We start from the raw sequence: 17,805 nt of genomic DNA on the forward strand, positions 1-17,805 counted from the left end.
GTGATATATTATAAATACTAATATGTTCTTTATATGTTGTCACTAGGTGTTTAGTAATGCGAAGTTGTATATTGTATTTATTTTACGGTTTTTTGTTTGTTTCATACATTTGTAGTTCAAATATAGGAAGATACGTTTGAATTTGTTTGTTTTTTTTTCTTACAAATATCCGGATTATACACGACTAAGCAAAGACGTTAAATTACGCTACTAACTACTCATAACATTTAAATAACTCTTTAATGTACACATGTTTTTTTTGAACGGCAAGAAACGACGTGCCAACACTAGTACAGAAGTGAACATTAGACGCGGTTAAAATAGTTTTTAGTCGCCGTTTCAAACCGCGACTTAAAATGCCGTGGCTAAAAATGTGTTTTTTATAAGACACGGTTTGCTAAACCCTGTCTTAAAATAAACCACCGCGACTAAAAAGATGTTGATACTTTTATGGAAATGTTTTTAGTCGGCATTATGAACCGCGACTTAAAATCGTTTTACAATTTTAGGAAATGTTTTTAGTCAGTGTTGGATGAACCGCGACTTAAAGCCGTTTTACAATTTTAGGAAAGGTTTTAGTCAGTGTTGGATGAACCGCGACTTATGACCAATGCTGTAAGAACGACAAATTATGCTATCAAATTTCAAACAAAAATCTAGTAAAAATGAGATATGAAAAAAATGACATAATATGCAGTAAAAAAAATAATCTGCACTCCAACATAGACGTCAAATCCAATCAATCCTTTTATATATTCAACGTAATCAAATCCGGACAAGTAAAAAGTGAACCAATACACATTTAACCCGAAAGTCTACAATATTAATTGGTAAAAATAACAATTAACTACTTAATCTATTTAACACCATAAACAAACTATATTTAAACTAAGGAATACCCAACCCGTCAAATAAAATTGGCATCAATTCCTTCAACGTCTTTTCTATATCTTCATCCGTAACCTCTTTCGTGTCGTTCCATATCTAAAACAATAGAAAATGTTATAATTATTAGAAATTAGTTAACATCAACGAACAAATTGTTACAAACACATAACTACTCGTATGTGTGTGTGAGCATTTTTGCGCATGTTATCTTTTATATACTTATGCACATCTAAAAAATAATTAAGAAATAGACTTACTTTGGGAAATTGCTTTTGATACACATTGACAAAGTTGAACATAGATTGAAGAAGTATATAGCCGCATTCCCATGTCTCAACTTGTTGATTGCACTACAATAAATTAACAATTATTACTTATTCAAAATTTTTGAAAATCAAACTAAGAAATAGAAAACAAACTTACATTAACCATATCAAATGTGGGTTTTATTGGCAGCAAGGCGCTTTAAATCACACTTGTAAGACGATAGTGTCTAGGATTCTTGTTGCCCTCTTTGAATAGTTGATCTAAAATATATACCCGTCGTACTTTTACGGCAATAATGAACAAAGTCCAATGTCCACTACAAAAAGTAAAGTTAAAGCATAGTTAATGAATTGTACTAATAAAACAAAGAAAATTAATTAGATTAGACTTACTCATCACAATAAGGTACAAGGATGAATTCTTTATCATCATGATAACGCACCATAGTCCTAATGTGTTCTTCAACTTCTGCTCTCATTTCTCTACACATTTGACCACTGATTGTGTTCACGTTTAAGAAGGCACATCGGTTGTCTTCACTACAAGAAAAATACCTTATAGGGACGACATTTTTTTCAGCTTATAGGGAGGACATGTTGTCTCTATAGGCCTTTTTAACCTATAGAGACGACATATCGTCTCTATAAAATTTCTCTCTACAGCCTCGTCCCTATAGGCCAACAAAAGTCGTCCCTATAGATGTTGTTGCTATAGAAGAGTTTGTAGAGACGACATGTCGTCCCTACAATTTTTGTGCAAAAAAAATAAAAATTAAACTTAATATTTACTAAATAGAGCCGACTTGTCGTTTCAATAGGTTTTACTTTATAAAAAATAAAAATAAAAGATTTTCACCTATAGAGACGACATGGTTCTCTTTAAAAAAATAAAAATAAAAATATATAAGCCATATAGAGACGAGTTATCGTTTCTATAGGTTTTTCTTTATAAAAAATAAAAAAAAAAGATTTTAACCTATAGAGACGACTTTTTGTCTTTATAGGTTGTCATTAAAAAAATTAGAAAACATTTTAGCGAAAATAGAGACGACTTGTCAATTCTATAGGTTTTTCTTTATATAGTAAAGAAATATTTTCACCTATAGAGACCACTTGTTGTCTCTATAGGATTTTCAAAAAAAAAAAAATTGGTCTCTATAGGTTTTTCAAAAAAAAAAAAAAGAAAAAAAATCACCTATTGAGACGACTTGTTGTATCTATAGGTTTTTCAAAAAAAGAAAAAAAAATCACTTATTGAGACGACTTGTTGTCTCTACGTATTTTCTTTTTAAAAAAATAATAATTTGTGGAGATGTTTAAATCAAAAAAATCCCAACAACCAAACTAAATAGTTAGCTATATTATGCTAAATTAATATAATAATAATAATAATAATAATAATAATAATAATAATAATAATAATAATAATAATAATAATAATAATAATAATAATAATAATAATAATAATAATAATAATAATAATAATATTATGTGAAAACATATAAACAAAAACTTCCGGTTCAAACGGCTCGAATCCGATCGGTAAAGAAAAGAAATTTGTACCTTAGTATATGTCTAAAGCTCCAAAGTGTCAAAGATTCACCACGGGATCAATGGTATCTACAACGAGCATTGTAAATTGTTAATTAGAATAAACTAGATGGAACCCCGCCAAAATGGTCAAAATCTAATAAGTGTCAAAATATAGCACAAAACTAACAAACGTTTGCAATAAATATTCAAAACTTCGTTCGTGAACATCTTCCACAATCATCATGTGAGTAAAATGATCCTCGTATTAACTCTTTTTTAACAATGATAGTAGCAGTTACCTACCTGTCAAAAAATAAACACCTTTCAATGTGCAAACAACTAGGACATTATTCAAGATGCAAACACTAAAATAGTGGTTTTCTATAGCCTTTGAGGCTATATAGACCAATCAGATAGTTATAATAAGCAATCCCAAACACATTTGTGAGCTCATAAGTTGAGGATAGGATAAATGAATAGAATTTCAATGTTACCTTAGTATTGGAAGAATGCGAAAAGGGGTGTTCTTTGACTTCCAACTGTTTTCTCATTTCCACCTCTACAACTTCTAGGTTCATGAAAAGCATTAAGTTCTAATTCATCTTCTAGCCATTTTACGTAGCTAGCAACCTAAAAAGGAAGGGAAAACACATAAAACTCATGTTCTTACCCGAAATGAAAATAATGATGACCAAACTAAAAAACTCCAGTCAGACATACAAGAGTTCTTTGAGATATTTGTTAAATACAATAACTTAAACAATGTATGAAAGTCAAGATCGATTGAAAATTTGAAATACAAATGTATTGCATTATTATGAAACATGACAAATAACAACATTTACCTTCTACTTTTAGACTCAGCAGCCAATCTCACATCTGAGCATAAAAAAAATTAGACGATGAAAGAAGAGTCTAGCTTGGATTTGGATATAAAAAAAGTCAACCCTATGTTTTGCATTTGTAAGACATCTATCTTAGACACAAACTCTGCAGGAGGGGAGTCTTTAATGAAACTGAACAAATGAGCATTTGTAAGACATCTATCTTAGATACAAACTCCGATGTATTCTTCCAACTAGTGGTATTTGATTGGTATATAAACAAAATCAAATTCTATACTCAATTCCAATGGGGTTAAGTTTCAGGTAAAATAATAATATAAACATGTTACATCATGTCGAAGTCCACTAAAGCAAAACTTATAATCACGAATTGCCCAGATAGTATATCATAAACCAAATCAAAGCTGGAGCTTGACTCCACTATCTTCTAAAGTTCTATCATGTAATGTTTTTTTTATAGAAAATAACATATGCCCTCCAATAACAACATCTTTTGATAGCAAAAATTCATCAAGGAATATGGATCTGACCATACATGTTCACAACCCTTCTGAAAGACAACTACTGTCAGGGCATCGGACCAATAAATCCTTCATTTTTAAAGAGCTTGCCATTTTTACCACAAGCACTCAAGTGTTATCCTAAAACAGAAAATTCAAAAACGAGTTCAATAATGTCATGAAACTAAGATAAATGACTCTAAACTTTAGAACACTGCATCTAACATATCATCACGAATACGAGAAAATGTCATACAACAAAGATAGAATGTCTGGTACCTTCCATGTAACAAATACTCATCTTTAGTAGATAAACACCGTATATTTCACAATTTCTATAATTTGGATTATTATAGCAAAATTCATTAGAACCCCCAAATACCCATCTTCTTGATTTCATCATATAACTAAAATCTAGGACTCACAACGTCTATGATGGATGAATCAAACAAAGAATGTTCTATGAATCGCCTGAAATAGCGACGGAGGTGGTGACACGACAGGAATGGGGTGAGTGGTGGCGGTGGCGGCAGCGGAGGTGGTTGCGGTGGTAACGGCGGCAAGGGGGTTGCGATGGTGACAATGTAAAAATGTTGAAGTGGTGGTGACGGCGGCAAGATGTGGGGATTGGTCGGAGGGGTTGCAAGACCTTGGCAGCAAGAGTCGGAGAAATGGGGTGAAGAATAAGATGGAAATAAAAATAAGGATAGATGTTTGGCGTTGGTTAAGGATGAGATTTGAATTTTTTTGACTGGTCAACTCTATATAGGTTAATTAATTTAATTTAATTTCTTAAAACAATCCCAACAAAAAGAAAATTGTATTTATAAAATTTAAGTGTAAATACCGGTACCGTACCATACCGGATCGGTACCGAAAATGTACCCGGTTCGGTAATTTCGGTACCGATACCCGGTACCATTTGCTCATCTCTAGTAACACATACACATACATATGTACACACATACGCTGCAATTACATATACATAAACGCATACGTACAACCTCCACCACCATAATCGTCGCAGTTACGAGCCCAATCACGATCAAATACATCCATAACTGTAACATTAACTGTTGGCTTGAATCTTTTATTGGTGAATTAAGCCGTAACATTAACCGTCGTTGTCTGGCTTGAAGAAGTCGTAACCCTTATCGTTGTGGAAGTAGATGACGACTCCGGTGAAGTCAGCATCCACTGTTGTCAATGTGGCAAAAGGTATGGAGAGTGTGGGCAATGAAAAATGAGACCCTAACTGTTTATAGGTGCCTTCTGGGTTCAAGTGATTGGGGTGGGTTACGAAGGCGGATGTTGGTGCAATCTAGGGTTCCGGTTAACTTTAGTTGGGGCTAGTGGCAGTGAGTGTGGACATTGTATTTGGTACGGTGGCCGTTGTGTAAGATGATGGAGTTTGGGGTTAGGGTCTGCGGTGGTGGGTTGTGGGTGCAAAAAATCATGGCACGCAAATCAAAATATTCTTTCTTATAAGAATCATACACGTTGACGCCTGGACTCCATAGGGTTTTAAGGTCATCTATCAATGGAGCCAAATAAACATCAATGTCATTACCAGGTTGTTTTGGACCCTGAATCAACAACGACATCATTATGTATATTTTTTCATGCATAACCAAGGTGGAAGGTTGTAGATGCAAAGAAGAACCGGCCATATACTGTGGCGACTGCTCATGTTTCTGAAAGGGTTTATCTCGTCCGAGCTAAGTCCAAACCGTATGTTTCTAATCTCGTTGCCAAATTCTGGATACCTATTATTAATAGTTCTCCATTGGGATGAATCTGCCACATGTCTTAATTTTCCATCATTTATACGGTCATACGAATGCCAACGTAACAATTTTGCTTCCTTTTCGTTTGCAAATAATCGTTGCAGTCTCGGTATAATCGGGAGATACCACAGCATTTTAGCTAGTGGTCCATTTTTCGTCACCTCATCGTCAACTTCATCTGATTCGCTTTTACGCTTATACCTAGATGCGTTACACGTAGAACATTTATAATGATTTTTGAACTCGTTTCTATACAACATACAATCATTTGGACATACATGTATTCTTTCAACTTCCAATCCCATTGGGCACATCATTTTTTTTGCTTGGTATAACGAAAGTGGTAACTCGTTACCTTCCAGAAGCATGTCATTTAATAGTGTAGGTCCCTCTCGGAGGATCGAGAACAAACCTAAACCTTGTTATACTAACCCACTAGCGAGTGCGGAATCCAAGCTAGTAGGCAAACCGGGATGAGACAAGTATAAACACAAACACACAAAAGTTTCAACGATTAACACTAGTTGTATTAATGCAAATGAAGGTTTCGGTTACAAGCACAATGTTTACAAATCTAATCTTGCAAACTCTCTAGTGTGTGTGTGTGTGTTTGGATAGAATGCTCTCAAGCTCTCTCTATGTGAGCATCTATCTCACAAGCCTCTCAAGTCTCTAGCAAAACAACACACTACATGGGTATTTATATACCCAGCACAGCAGGTCTGACCGAAGGATCAAGTGGACTGCTCGATAGATCATCTGTCGAGTATCCAGCTCTCTAATGATACACATATACCTCGAAGGATGGTATATCCTTCGAGGTCCAACTGCATCTATCGAAGGTTAACTATCGAAGGTTAACTTTCGCTCACATCGAAGGATCCACATCATCCTTCGATGTCTCATCCTTCGAGACAGACCATGTATACCCACATACTAACTGTTTGGCCAAGTCAAACTAGGAGGACAGTTGACTTGGTCAAACTTACAGGATTGACAAGGACATCGTTTACGTCGTGACCGAATACAGACAAAGTACAGACACAAGTGCACCAACAAACTCCCCCTTGGCTGTAGCTTTGTCTTGATCTTCAAAAATTGTAGACTCGTCTTGAACTTCGACGGTCTTTGGTCTTCGAGTTCCCAAAACTCTGATGTCCTTTCAAGTCTTCAATGTCGGAGGATCTTCAAAGTCTTCACGTCTCGAAAGCGGAGAGTGTATCAACAAACTACTCGTATCATGTAGGAAGTGTGTTGACAAACTCCCCCTTAACATAAGCTCCCCCTTGAGTTATGCTCGTGAAATACTTTATCTTTATGAAGTGAGATCCTTGAGGTGTTGATGATGGTCAGCGGCAACTCGTTCATCTTCATCACTTGAGTGCCTTCACGTTGTGTCTTCATTCCGAAGCTTGTCATCAACCATGTTCTCCTAGCCTTTAGAAACTGCATATGCAAGAAATCTAAACGCATAATGAGAACAATTGCTTGGAATATAGTTACAATAAACAAGTGACACACGGATGACCATATTACAATCAAACACCGTCCGACAGTTTGTAAATTCAACAATTTCAACCTTTAACTTTCAAAAGCTTTCAAATTTCGACCGTTTATGAAGATTTAGTCACTTTCGGTTTTCGTTCAGGCTTTAGGCAACGAAGACTCGAGTTCCAACATCGTATGATCGAAAATAAAGAAGAAATAAAATCTTTTTGGCTTTTATAAAGTTTATATTAAAACACACCTAAAATCTTTTTGGTATTTTTGAATATTTTGAAAGTAAAGACTGAAAGCAGTAAATAAATATTTACAAACATTCTTTTTGCGAGTTTCGAGGGTAAGAGAATCATATCAGTGTACGGTCATGCCAAAACACTCTTGTTGTTCAGTTAGTTAACATTAAGATAAGCATCCTATAACAATTATCGGTATTGTTGTCCACTTAAACTCAACTTATCAGATGTAATCATGTTTAGGAGATACGTTAATGTATGATTTATACTTACCGACCGGTGTTCATCCACATCACGACACATTCCCGTATCAAGGTATGCACGAGGGTTCATCTTACCGGTGAGTATACCGATTATCATCTGTTTGACCGTATATGATGTGAGATTCTCACTTATTTTGATTTGAAAACAAGTCCTTTGTGACATAATCACTTATTTTTGAGGAACTTGATTTTCATATGCATGAGGGCACAGGAGCAAGTCCGTGAACAGGTCAGTACTTTCGTACAGCAGAGAGACGAACTTGACTCCCGGATAAATGTGATATTTCATCACTTATTTGATATGGACATGTGATTGTTGATCACTTATTGAGGTCGAATGCAGTATGTATTTATGTACACGTATGTATAGTATCATGGAAGATCTTAGACTTAGTCTATTTATAGAAGCAACCATGATACCCAGATGATAAGCAGCATAAAGACCGAATATCTCAGAACCTCGGCAATCTATCAAACGAAATTTCGGTACTAAGACCATATGCCAATGAATGGTTCCCACCTGGTCTTCAGTCGATTAAGATTTATATCACCCTGCACACTTTTAAAATGATTGTGAGCCTACCGATACATCTTATACAGAGCTGCTTATCGTTTTTCATTTTAGGTTCAAAGAGGCTTGGATAGACCACTGATGTACTATCACTTTCTCTTTTGCTCGCCAGGAAACTCATTTTTGATTTTCTATTGTTTTTGTGTTTTTGAAATTTTTCGATGTTTTTGGATTTTCATATTTTTGGATTTACTCCCCCTAAAATCAATAAACTTAAGACAAATTTAAAAACACAAAGATATTTACAAAAATGATTTTCCGATGTTGGTTTTACTCGTATTTTACCTCAATGCCGTTTACCAAAATTAATTTTAATCAGAAATGATTTTATTGAATTTTGGAAAAATCAGTTGGCATGTCGGTAAGCGGTGCGGACCATGACAACAATGACGAGTTTCATAGAGAAACAATCACGTGTGAGGTGATATACGAGATCAACGTGTCAGGCCAAAGAGTGCTGTACGAGACGATATAATTCATAAAGCAGCTTAAATATCGACAAGCATAGGAGAGATTAGAAATTTAAAAACCGTATCCTGCAACTGTTTCATGCATTGCAAGGAATCTGAGCGCTCTCCCAACTGGATATCCACCCGGTGTGGATTTCAAAGTCGATTTTGCAGCTACTAAGAAATCTCTCCACAGCAACATGATCAAAAACCTTTTGTTCCGGCTGGTCTTCCACATTGCACCAGCAAAAGGTCTTTGTCTTTCTCTTTCAGAAGCGGTGTGCGGATGTTCAATCTACACCACGGCATCTGCACATCATTCATTGTGTTCTTTCCTGAGAACCTGATTAAAAACCATAGCAACCAAATTTTGGCGCGTTCTGCATTTGGTCGAATTTTGCAACTTCATTCAACCACGTTCTTCTTCTTTCCTTTTTTTTTCTTTCCTCTCTCTCTCCATCAATGACAACAACATTCTCCTAGATATAACAATATTTCGGAGTAATATGTCGCCAATCTTGTGCATGGACGCTCCACTATCAACAATCCTAAAACTATTAATAGTTCCTCCTGGAACATCCTGCACACTCATTCAGAGATTAGTTGGAGAGGGGGACCCAAGCCTTCACAGACTTGGGTCGTCCGTCATCATCAAGAATTGTAACATCCATTTCCCGATGATTCGGAATTGATGTAGCTCCCCCTGAAACAGTTACCGGTTTTGGTATCCAAATCTGTTTCTGTTTTTCATGTTTAACATCCGATTTAACAGATTTTATTCGGATAACCTCCGGTTTTAAGACCTTTTCAACTTCTTTTCTTTGTTTCTTTTTCTGTTTCTTTTCTCGTTGTTTAACAAGACGAGGGTCCTGTTTTAGTGAAACAGATCTTTTATGGTAATTGTTACCATGGGGGGCATCAATTTTTGACTTTCTCTTGGTGAGATATGGACAATTCTTAATGATGTGTCCATACTCACAGCATTCAAAGCATGATCTCCGCTCAACAAACCTCGGAGTATCATAACTGCAATAACCGGATGATGAACTTCGTGATCTTGAGGTACTTGGTCCTACATCACAACCGTTTGTGTGTTGTGTATAGTTGTTTTGACTGTTTCTTTTCAAAATTTTACTTTGTTTAACAAAATCCTTATTGGATTTGTTTTTGGAAGTATCAATTTTATCAGTCCCTCTTGATTTCACGAGGTTTATCTTCCGAACCTTTTTCTTGTTTTCGCCCTGTTTGCCTTTTCTATTCTCTTGGGCGGCATGATTTTGTTCACGGGGATCATCAACCTTTGCTTTCAACTTATGAAGATATGGACAATTTCGAATTATATGTCCAATTGTACCACATTCAAAACAATATCTTCGTTCAACAATCCCCGAAGCATCATGTGATCGTCTTGCCGACGATGATGAACTTTGTGATCCCGAGGTACTGGGTTTTGAACAGTTTGGATCATTTCTTTTCAATACTGTTGCTTGTTTAACAAAATCTAAGTTAGATTTGTTCTCAAAAGTTTCTAATTTGTCCGTTCCCTTAGATTTCACAAAGTTCACATCTTTGTTCTTTTTCTGATTCGGCTTCTTTTGAGTTTGAGTCGTTGATTTTCCTTTGAGTTTGGTATGATTTTGCTGTTTTTGCATCGTTGGTAACTTCTTATTGCCGTATTGTTTTCGAACTTCGGCCTTTGGAATAGGAGGGCACTGTGTTACAGTAACATGTGGTCCTGTCTTTCCCAGAATCTTACTTGTCGAATTTTCAAAGACTTTACTTATTAAAGATTGATTAACATTCTTAATAGGAAAATCTTTGTCAGAGTATATTTTATCATCACCAACAAGAGTGTACAGCAAGTTCACACTCTCTGACTCTTGTGCAGACGAGGACTCGATTGCAACAGTCTTAGCGGGTTTTGCAGGAGGATCACATAGAATATAATTCTCGAGAGGTATGTCCTCATCTTTGACTACCGCATCAGACTTTGCTGGGATGGTATCATCAGATTCATCATCAGAAGAATCAGCATCCTCAATGATGACTGGAGGATCCTGATTCAGTTCAACAGAAGACACACATGTATCTGCTGAAGTATCTGAATCTGGTGATACATCTTTCTTGTATCCGAGTCCTGCTGCAAACTCCTTTACATCTAGAGGAACAGATGGTTCAAAGAACACTCTATCCTCCTCATCAGGCATCGCATCATAATTGTGTCTCACAGGTGGTGGACATTTCTTGTATCCTATGCATGTGACATCCCGTTTTTCTTTCTGAACGTCAATGATGTGATCCAACACATAGCTAGAGCTCAAATAACTGTCTAGCTTAAGTTGGATCGCATCACTTTCGGTTTTCACACAAGCCATTTCCTTTTGCATTATCTCAAGGCGAGATATATATAAGTTAATATCAGTTTGTTTTCTGGAAACCATTTTTGTTAATTCGGTTTTATCTTTCTTCAGGTTCTCAATTACTGATTTAAACTCTTTTTCATGGTTCTCATAAAACATGTTGGCTTCTGTGCATTTTGAGAGGTCCACAGTCAACTTCTGATTGTGGATGAATGTCACATCATATTTCTCTTGCAAAGCCTCATGCTTGCTTTGCAAGTCACACCACTCAGCATTTAAGGAACCATGTTTGTCTTGCAAGTCAAACAAACTAGCTTGTAAAGCATCATGTTTGGCTTGCAACTCAGACATGTTTCCCTCTAAATCAGCACATTTAGCACGCAAGCTATCACAGTTAACACAATTTTCAGCAATGGGTTTATCGGCACATACCTGACTGGAATCACTCTCAGGTGTTGGCCTTTCTGCATCAGAATTAATATCCTCCATTGATGTTTCACATTTAGATCCATCCTCGCTCGAACTTGAAGTTGTATCACCCTCAACTGAAGTTGAAACATCTTCATCTGAACTTCTGTCATGTTCAGAACTGTCATCATTTCCCGAGGATTCACCATTGCTTGCATCTTTGACAATTTTAGCATACAACGCCGACTTTGTCTGAATACTGTTCTTTGGATCAAGAGATGATGGTTCTACAGTAGAACAATGGTGTTGTAAAGCAACTGGGGGTAATGGATTTCCATACATGTCTGTGGTGGGAGGTGGCTTAACAGGAACTAGCACTGGATTGCCATACATATCCGTGCTTGTAACGTACGCCGTTTGTAATGAAGCATTTGGAACGGTTCTTGCAGACGAAGTACTGGAAGTTCCAAAATACATATCAGAATTGCATGGCACACTGGATCTTGCAGAAAACGTACTGCTCTAGTTGATCTTTCGAAGTCTTGTATGATGTTGATCCTTCGAACTATTGCTTGATGACCCTTCGAAGCCAAGGTTGATCTTTCAAGAATATCAAGATGACCCTTCGTAATAAGAGATGACCTTTCGAAACTTTTGTTTGACCCTTCGAACAGTTAACTGATCCTTCGAAGTATGAAGATATCTTTCGAAGTATGAAGATATCAAGAACTTCAAGAACACAGCAAGAACACGGCGACTGTAAGTTTTCCAGATCTGACGAAAACTAACCCAAGACTTGAACAAAAACCCGGTTTTAAACAAGGTAAAGAGCCTTAGCTCTGATACCACTTGTAGGTCCCTCTCGGAGGATCGAGAACAAACCTAAACCTTGTTATACTAACCCACTAGCGAGTGCGGAATCCAAGCTAGTAGGCAAACCGGGATGAGACAAGTATAAACACAAACACACAAAAGTTTCACCGATTAACACTAGTTGTATTAATGCAAATGAAGGTTTCGGTTACAAGCACAATGTTTACAAATCTAATCTTGCAAACTCTCTAGTGTGTGTGTGTGTGTTTGGATAGAATGCTCTCAAGCTCTCTCTATGTGAGCATCTATCTCACAAGCCTCTCAAGTCTCTAGCAAAACAACACACTACATGGGTATTTATATACCCAGCACAGCAGGTCTGACCGAAGGATCAAGTGGACTGCTCGATAGATCATCTGTCGAGTATCCAGCTCTCTAATGATACACATATACCTCGAAGGATGGTATATCCTTCGAGGTCCAACTGCATCTATCGAAGGTTAACTATCGAAGGTTAACTTTCGCTCACATCGAAGGATCCACATCATCCTTCGATGTCTCATCCTTCGAGACATACTAACTGTTTGGCCAAGTCAAACTAGGAGGACAGTTGACTTGGTCAAACTTACAGGATTGACAAGGACATCGTTTACGTCGTGACCGAATACAGACAAAGTACAGACACAAGTGCACCAACAAATAGCACTAATAGATCTGTGAAACTCTTATCACTCAATCCATGTGTTGACTTCAAGATAGACAACCTTAAAACCGCATGAAGTTTTGAATATTTATTACAACCCACATATAATGGTTTTAACTCATCTTCAAGTAATTTCCATAATTTTTCTTGCCCATTATCACCAATATTAGTCTCTAAATCCTCATACATTTCATTGAAGTTGTCATTGTCTTCATTTAAAATGTCATTTTATTTTAATGATCAGTATCTTGTTCGTTGTTATATGTTTGATCATTGTCTTCATTGAACGACGACGTGCCACAATTTGAAAGCGATTCCCCATGCTTTGACCAACAAGTATATCCAGGCACAAAACCATCTCTCAACAAATGAAACTTTATGTCTTTAATATCATGTTTCTGAAAATTTTTACACGATGCACAAGGACAAAAAACGAGCTGATCTTCGGCATTCACCCGAACCCGATGTGCTTCGGCCGCCTTAAGAAAACTTTGAACACCCATTATATAGTTTGCACTAACGGGACTTTGTTTGTACATCCGATCGTCATGATCGATCTGAAATCAAAATTAACAAATAAATCGAGTAGCCAATTTTTGTTTCAACCACTGAGGGTAAACCTATGAGGGACACGTGTCAATCATTGGAGCTATCTTTTTTTTTCCCGCCCATATCTCCTACTTAATTATAAATATTTATTTCTTTTATAATTAAAGATAATCAATATATATAGGTATTACTTAATGATAACAAAAGATGGAAATTAAGATAATGCCAAAGTTGAAGGGCTAGAGATAATTAACATGTATTACTAGATAATGTTGAACATTGAATTATTGTTAGTTTATGATATTAAACACCTTATAGTTTATGATTTCATCCGGGCTTCTACTTTCGTTTAGGATATATACTTCATATCAATAGATAAGGGTGCACGGGGCGTAAGCGGGGAATGGATTCGGTGACCGTTGTCCCCGATCGGGAAAACCACCGCCATCAACACGGGGACCCGAATCGGGGACTGAAATCGGTGTGGATTCACCGCTTTGTTTGCACGAATATTGAGGAACGGTAATGTGGCAACGGTCGGATTTTTAAATAAAAAAATCACTTTTTAAAACATATATAAATAACCACCCCATTCACTCAATTTTTTTATAATCAAACCATATCAACTTCACACATTTTTTATACTCTCCAACCACACCCTCCTCACTTTATTTTTTATACTCTCAAACCACACCCACCTCACTTTATTTTTTATACTCTCAAACCACACCCACTTCAAACCGAGCAATGGAGAACCAACCCTGCGAGACCAAGAAAAAAACTAAGGAACGGGGCTCGCAACCGTCTCGTGGTGGTTCGAGCGGTGCAAGTGCTCAACCACAACCCCCTTTCGGATACACTTCACAACCCCCGTTTTTTTCCAACAACCTTCAAACCCCTCGTTTTACAACACCCAACAACCCAATTTCGGCTATTTTCAAAATTTGTTATCAATGGACGCTCCTCCTCAATCCCCCGCCTTCGACCCATATGCTTTTCGTGCCCCACAAGTTCCATCTACACGAGGAAATGTCCAACGTCCTCTACCTATTTACGACGAGGAGGAGGATGAGGTAGTGCCCGAAACTCAAAATTTGGGCGACGAGGAAGATGAATATAATGTGGATGAAGACGCGGGCAACGAAGAAGATGACGCTCGGGATAAAAAGGGAAAAACGAAGAGCACGAATTGGACAAAGGTCGATGAAGAGGCGTTGGCAAAGGCGTGGGTACATTGCTCTACCAACAAAAAGAAGGGCAATCAACAAAACTGCGATAGTTTTTGGCGTAAGATTTTAGATCATTTTAACGTCACCGTCGGTGGAAGTAACCGGACCGTTCATAAGTACGGTCTAAATGGAACCCGATGATGACGAAAATAAACTTTTTCAACGGCCTATACCAACAAGCGGTAAAAATTATATTTTTTTAACATTGTATATTTTTTAATTTTCTTTACTAAGTTCATATTTTTTAACATTTATTATTTTATAATATGTAGGATCGCCCACGATGAGGCGGATGTAAGGATCTCGACTTGATGAAGGTCGCTTTAAAAGAATTTAAAGATAAATATCCGAACCGTTTTCAACATGTCGAGGCGTGGGAGGTCGTTCAAAAACACGAGAAATGGGCCCAAGTCCCATTGTTGGGTGAGGAAGGTGAAAGTTCGGCACATAAAAGAAAGCCCGTTGACGTAGACGCTTCGATACCGGATATGAACGAAGACCCCTCGCCACAAAGACCACAACGGCGAGACAAGCGTCAAGCGACATCGTCCGAGGGAAGCTCGGCCGAGTTGGCGGCACAATTCAAAGAGTACACCGCCATGAAAGAAGCGAAGCAAGCGATAGAATTGGAGGCGATCGAATTGAGGAAAAAAAGAGAGTAGGAGGCTCGCGAGCTCATATCGGAACAACGCGAGACGATGAAAAACTACAATTACGATCGAGATATGAAAACATTCCTCAAGCCGCACGACGATGCTCCGCCAAGTATGTTGCCGTTCATCCTCGCCCGAAAGCGCGAAATCGCTAACAAGTACGGGTGGCCATGCGATTTCTAAAATTTTAATTTTCTAGTTTTAATGTAATTTTTATTTTCTAGTTTGAATGTGATTTTAATTTTCTAGTTTGACTTTAATTTTTATTTTCTAGTTTGAATTTAATTTTTATTTTTATTTTCTACTTTAAAATGTCTTTTGTTAAATTATATTTAATTTTTATTGATATTTTTTATAAACATGTATATTTTCAACAAATAAATAAACAAAAAAAATTAAAAAACCGAGTCACCTATGAGGGGAGTGCCGTCATCAATTTAGGGTGTTAGGGGAGTTTAAGAGGGGAGTTGACGTGGCACAAGAGGATTGGTTGGGCGTAAGAGAGGGGACTCACCTCTTAGGTGAGTGCCCCTTACACCCTTATAAGTTGATTATAACTCTTTAACATTGTCATAATCTCCTCACTGCCCATCCATTTCATTTTCACTTTTATTTCATCAATAGTTATGTTCTTCGCTACCGGAGATGGCAAGGTTTTTGAACCCTACCCCTCCTCCACACAACGGTCACAACCATGCCGTAACTTCGAATTTTCTGAAATTCTGATAGCAACTGAGAACTTTGACCAATCATTAGTAATCGGGAGTGGAGGTTTCGGGAAAGTTTACAAAGGTAACATAATATATGGATCAAGTCTTTTAGTTGTTGCCATTAAACGTTTGGATTCCGTGTCCAACCAAGGTGCAACAGAGTTCTGGGCGGAAGTTGAAATGCTTTCAATGTTGTGTCACTGTAACCTTGTGTCATTAATTGGATATTGTAATCATGAGAAAGAGATGATACTCGTGTATGAATATATGCCCAATGGAACACTTGATGATCATCTCCATAAACTCAGTTCCCCTCTTTCTTGGCTTCAGCGCCTAAACATATGCATAGGTGCTGGTCGTGGGTTACACTACCTGCACACTGGTACCGGAATCGAGTATGGTGTTATACATCGCGATGTAAAAAGTTCTAATATTTTATTACATGAAAGTTGGGCAGCTAAAATAGCTGACTTTGGGTTGTCAAAAGTAGGTCCAACGAATCAACCATCTACTTATGTCAATACACATGTTAAAGGCAGTTTTGGATATTTTGATCCCAATTATTATGCAACTGGAAAGCTAACAAGGAAGTCTGATGTGTATGCTTTTGGGGTAGTGTTGTTGGAAGTGTTGTGTAGGAAGCGTGCAACGGATAGAAGTCTAGATGAGGGTTTAGTTACATGGGTTCAAGATTCTATCAAAGAAGGGAATTTAAAGCAAATAATTGATTCTGATATAAAGGGTGAGATCTCCCAAAAATGTTTGAAGGAATATGTTAAAATTACAGAGAGATGTTTGCACAACAGTCCAAAACAGCGACCTGCCATGGCTAAAGTTCTGTTTAGTCTTGAATCTGTACTGGCTTTACAAGTGAAATTCAATAATTCGTTGCAATCTTCACACAGGACAATATTTAGTAGAATGGTTAACTTGCTTCCGTTCTCCTACAATGAAGAAAACTCTGGTATATCTAACTCCCTTTCATTTGTGTTGACATATCCTTTCTTTGCTAGAATATCAATGAAAATATGGAAATGTTATATCCTAACTTTAAAAAAAGATTATCAGAGATTGACAATCCTTACCTTAGTTGTTAGGACATAACTATTAGACTTTGAGAATCCTTAAGAAGACAAAAGAAATGCCATATCCTTTTTAATACTGGTTTTTTTAATATGAAATAGATGCCTGATTGAGAAGTTTTAGAGGCCATAGTTTTTTGTAGTGTATCAGACTGAGCATTAATTCTCTTAAAAAACTACTAGGTGTCTTAACATTAGTTTCATAATTTATTCTCTTTGGTTTCTTGTTATTAATTAACTGAAGGAGATAATTTATGCTTCAAACTATGTTAGAAGACTTGCCGCGTAGGAGGATGTATGCTTCAATATAGACTTGCTTTTATATTATCTGACTGATCAGCATTAATTCTCTTAAAAAATTACTAGGTGTCTTAACAAAAGATTTACGTTTAAGAATGCCGTTTCGTAGTAGTCCTTCAAATTGATTCACAACATCAAATTGCATTTATGGGGCATAAGC

General features: G+C 36.9%; 1 protein-coding gene and 1 long non-coding RNA gene across 14 annotated transcripts; one reads left to right on the forward strand and one right to left on the reverse strand.

Moving 5' to 3' along the window:
• Nucleotides 1-725: 725 nt before the first annotated feature.
• Nucleotides 726-4,721, reverse strand: LOC110935661. Of its 13 annotated transcripts, none has more exons than XR_004891969.1 (10): nt 4,312-4,721; nt 4,068-4,173; nt 3,533-3,566; nt 3,182-3,317; nt 2,875-2,990; nt 2,718-2,774; nt 1,548-1,637; nt 1,312-1,471; nt 1,146-1,238; nt 726-984 (listed from the first exon to the last, which is right to left on the reverse strand). It is a non-coding gene; the product is annotated as an uncharacterized LOC110935661 (long non-coding RNA). The 13 variants fall into 13 exon arrangements; XR_004891972.1 differs by having other exon boundaries at nt 1,548-1,689; XR_004891967.1 differs by having other exon boundaries at nt 1,548-1,694.
• An 11,424-nt stretch (nt 4,722-16,145) lies between these two features.
• Nucleotides 16,146-17,367, forward strand: LOC118491411 (putative receptor-like protein kinase At5g39000). Its single transcript, XM_035989182.1, has one exon. It carries the CDS (start codon nt 16,180-16,182, stop codon nt 17,365-17,367), a length of 1,188 nt encoding a protein of 395 aa, XP_035845075.1. The 5' UTR covers nt 16,146-16,179.
• The last annotated feature ends 438 nt before the right edge of the window (nt 17,368-17,805 follow it).

Source organism: Helianthus annuus, chromosome 4, assembly GCF_002127325.2.
Source record: "Helianthus annuus cultivar XRQ/B chromosome 4, HanXRQr2.0-SUNRISE, whole genome shotgun sequence".
Taxonomy (NCBI): Eukaryota; Viridiplantae; Streptophyta; class Magnoliopsida; order Asterales; family Asteraceae; genus Helianthus; species Helianthus annuus.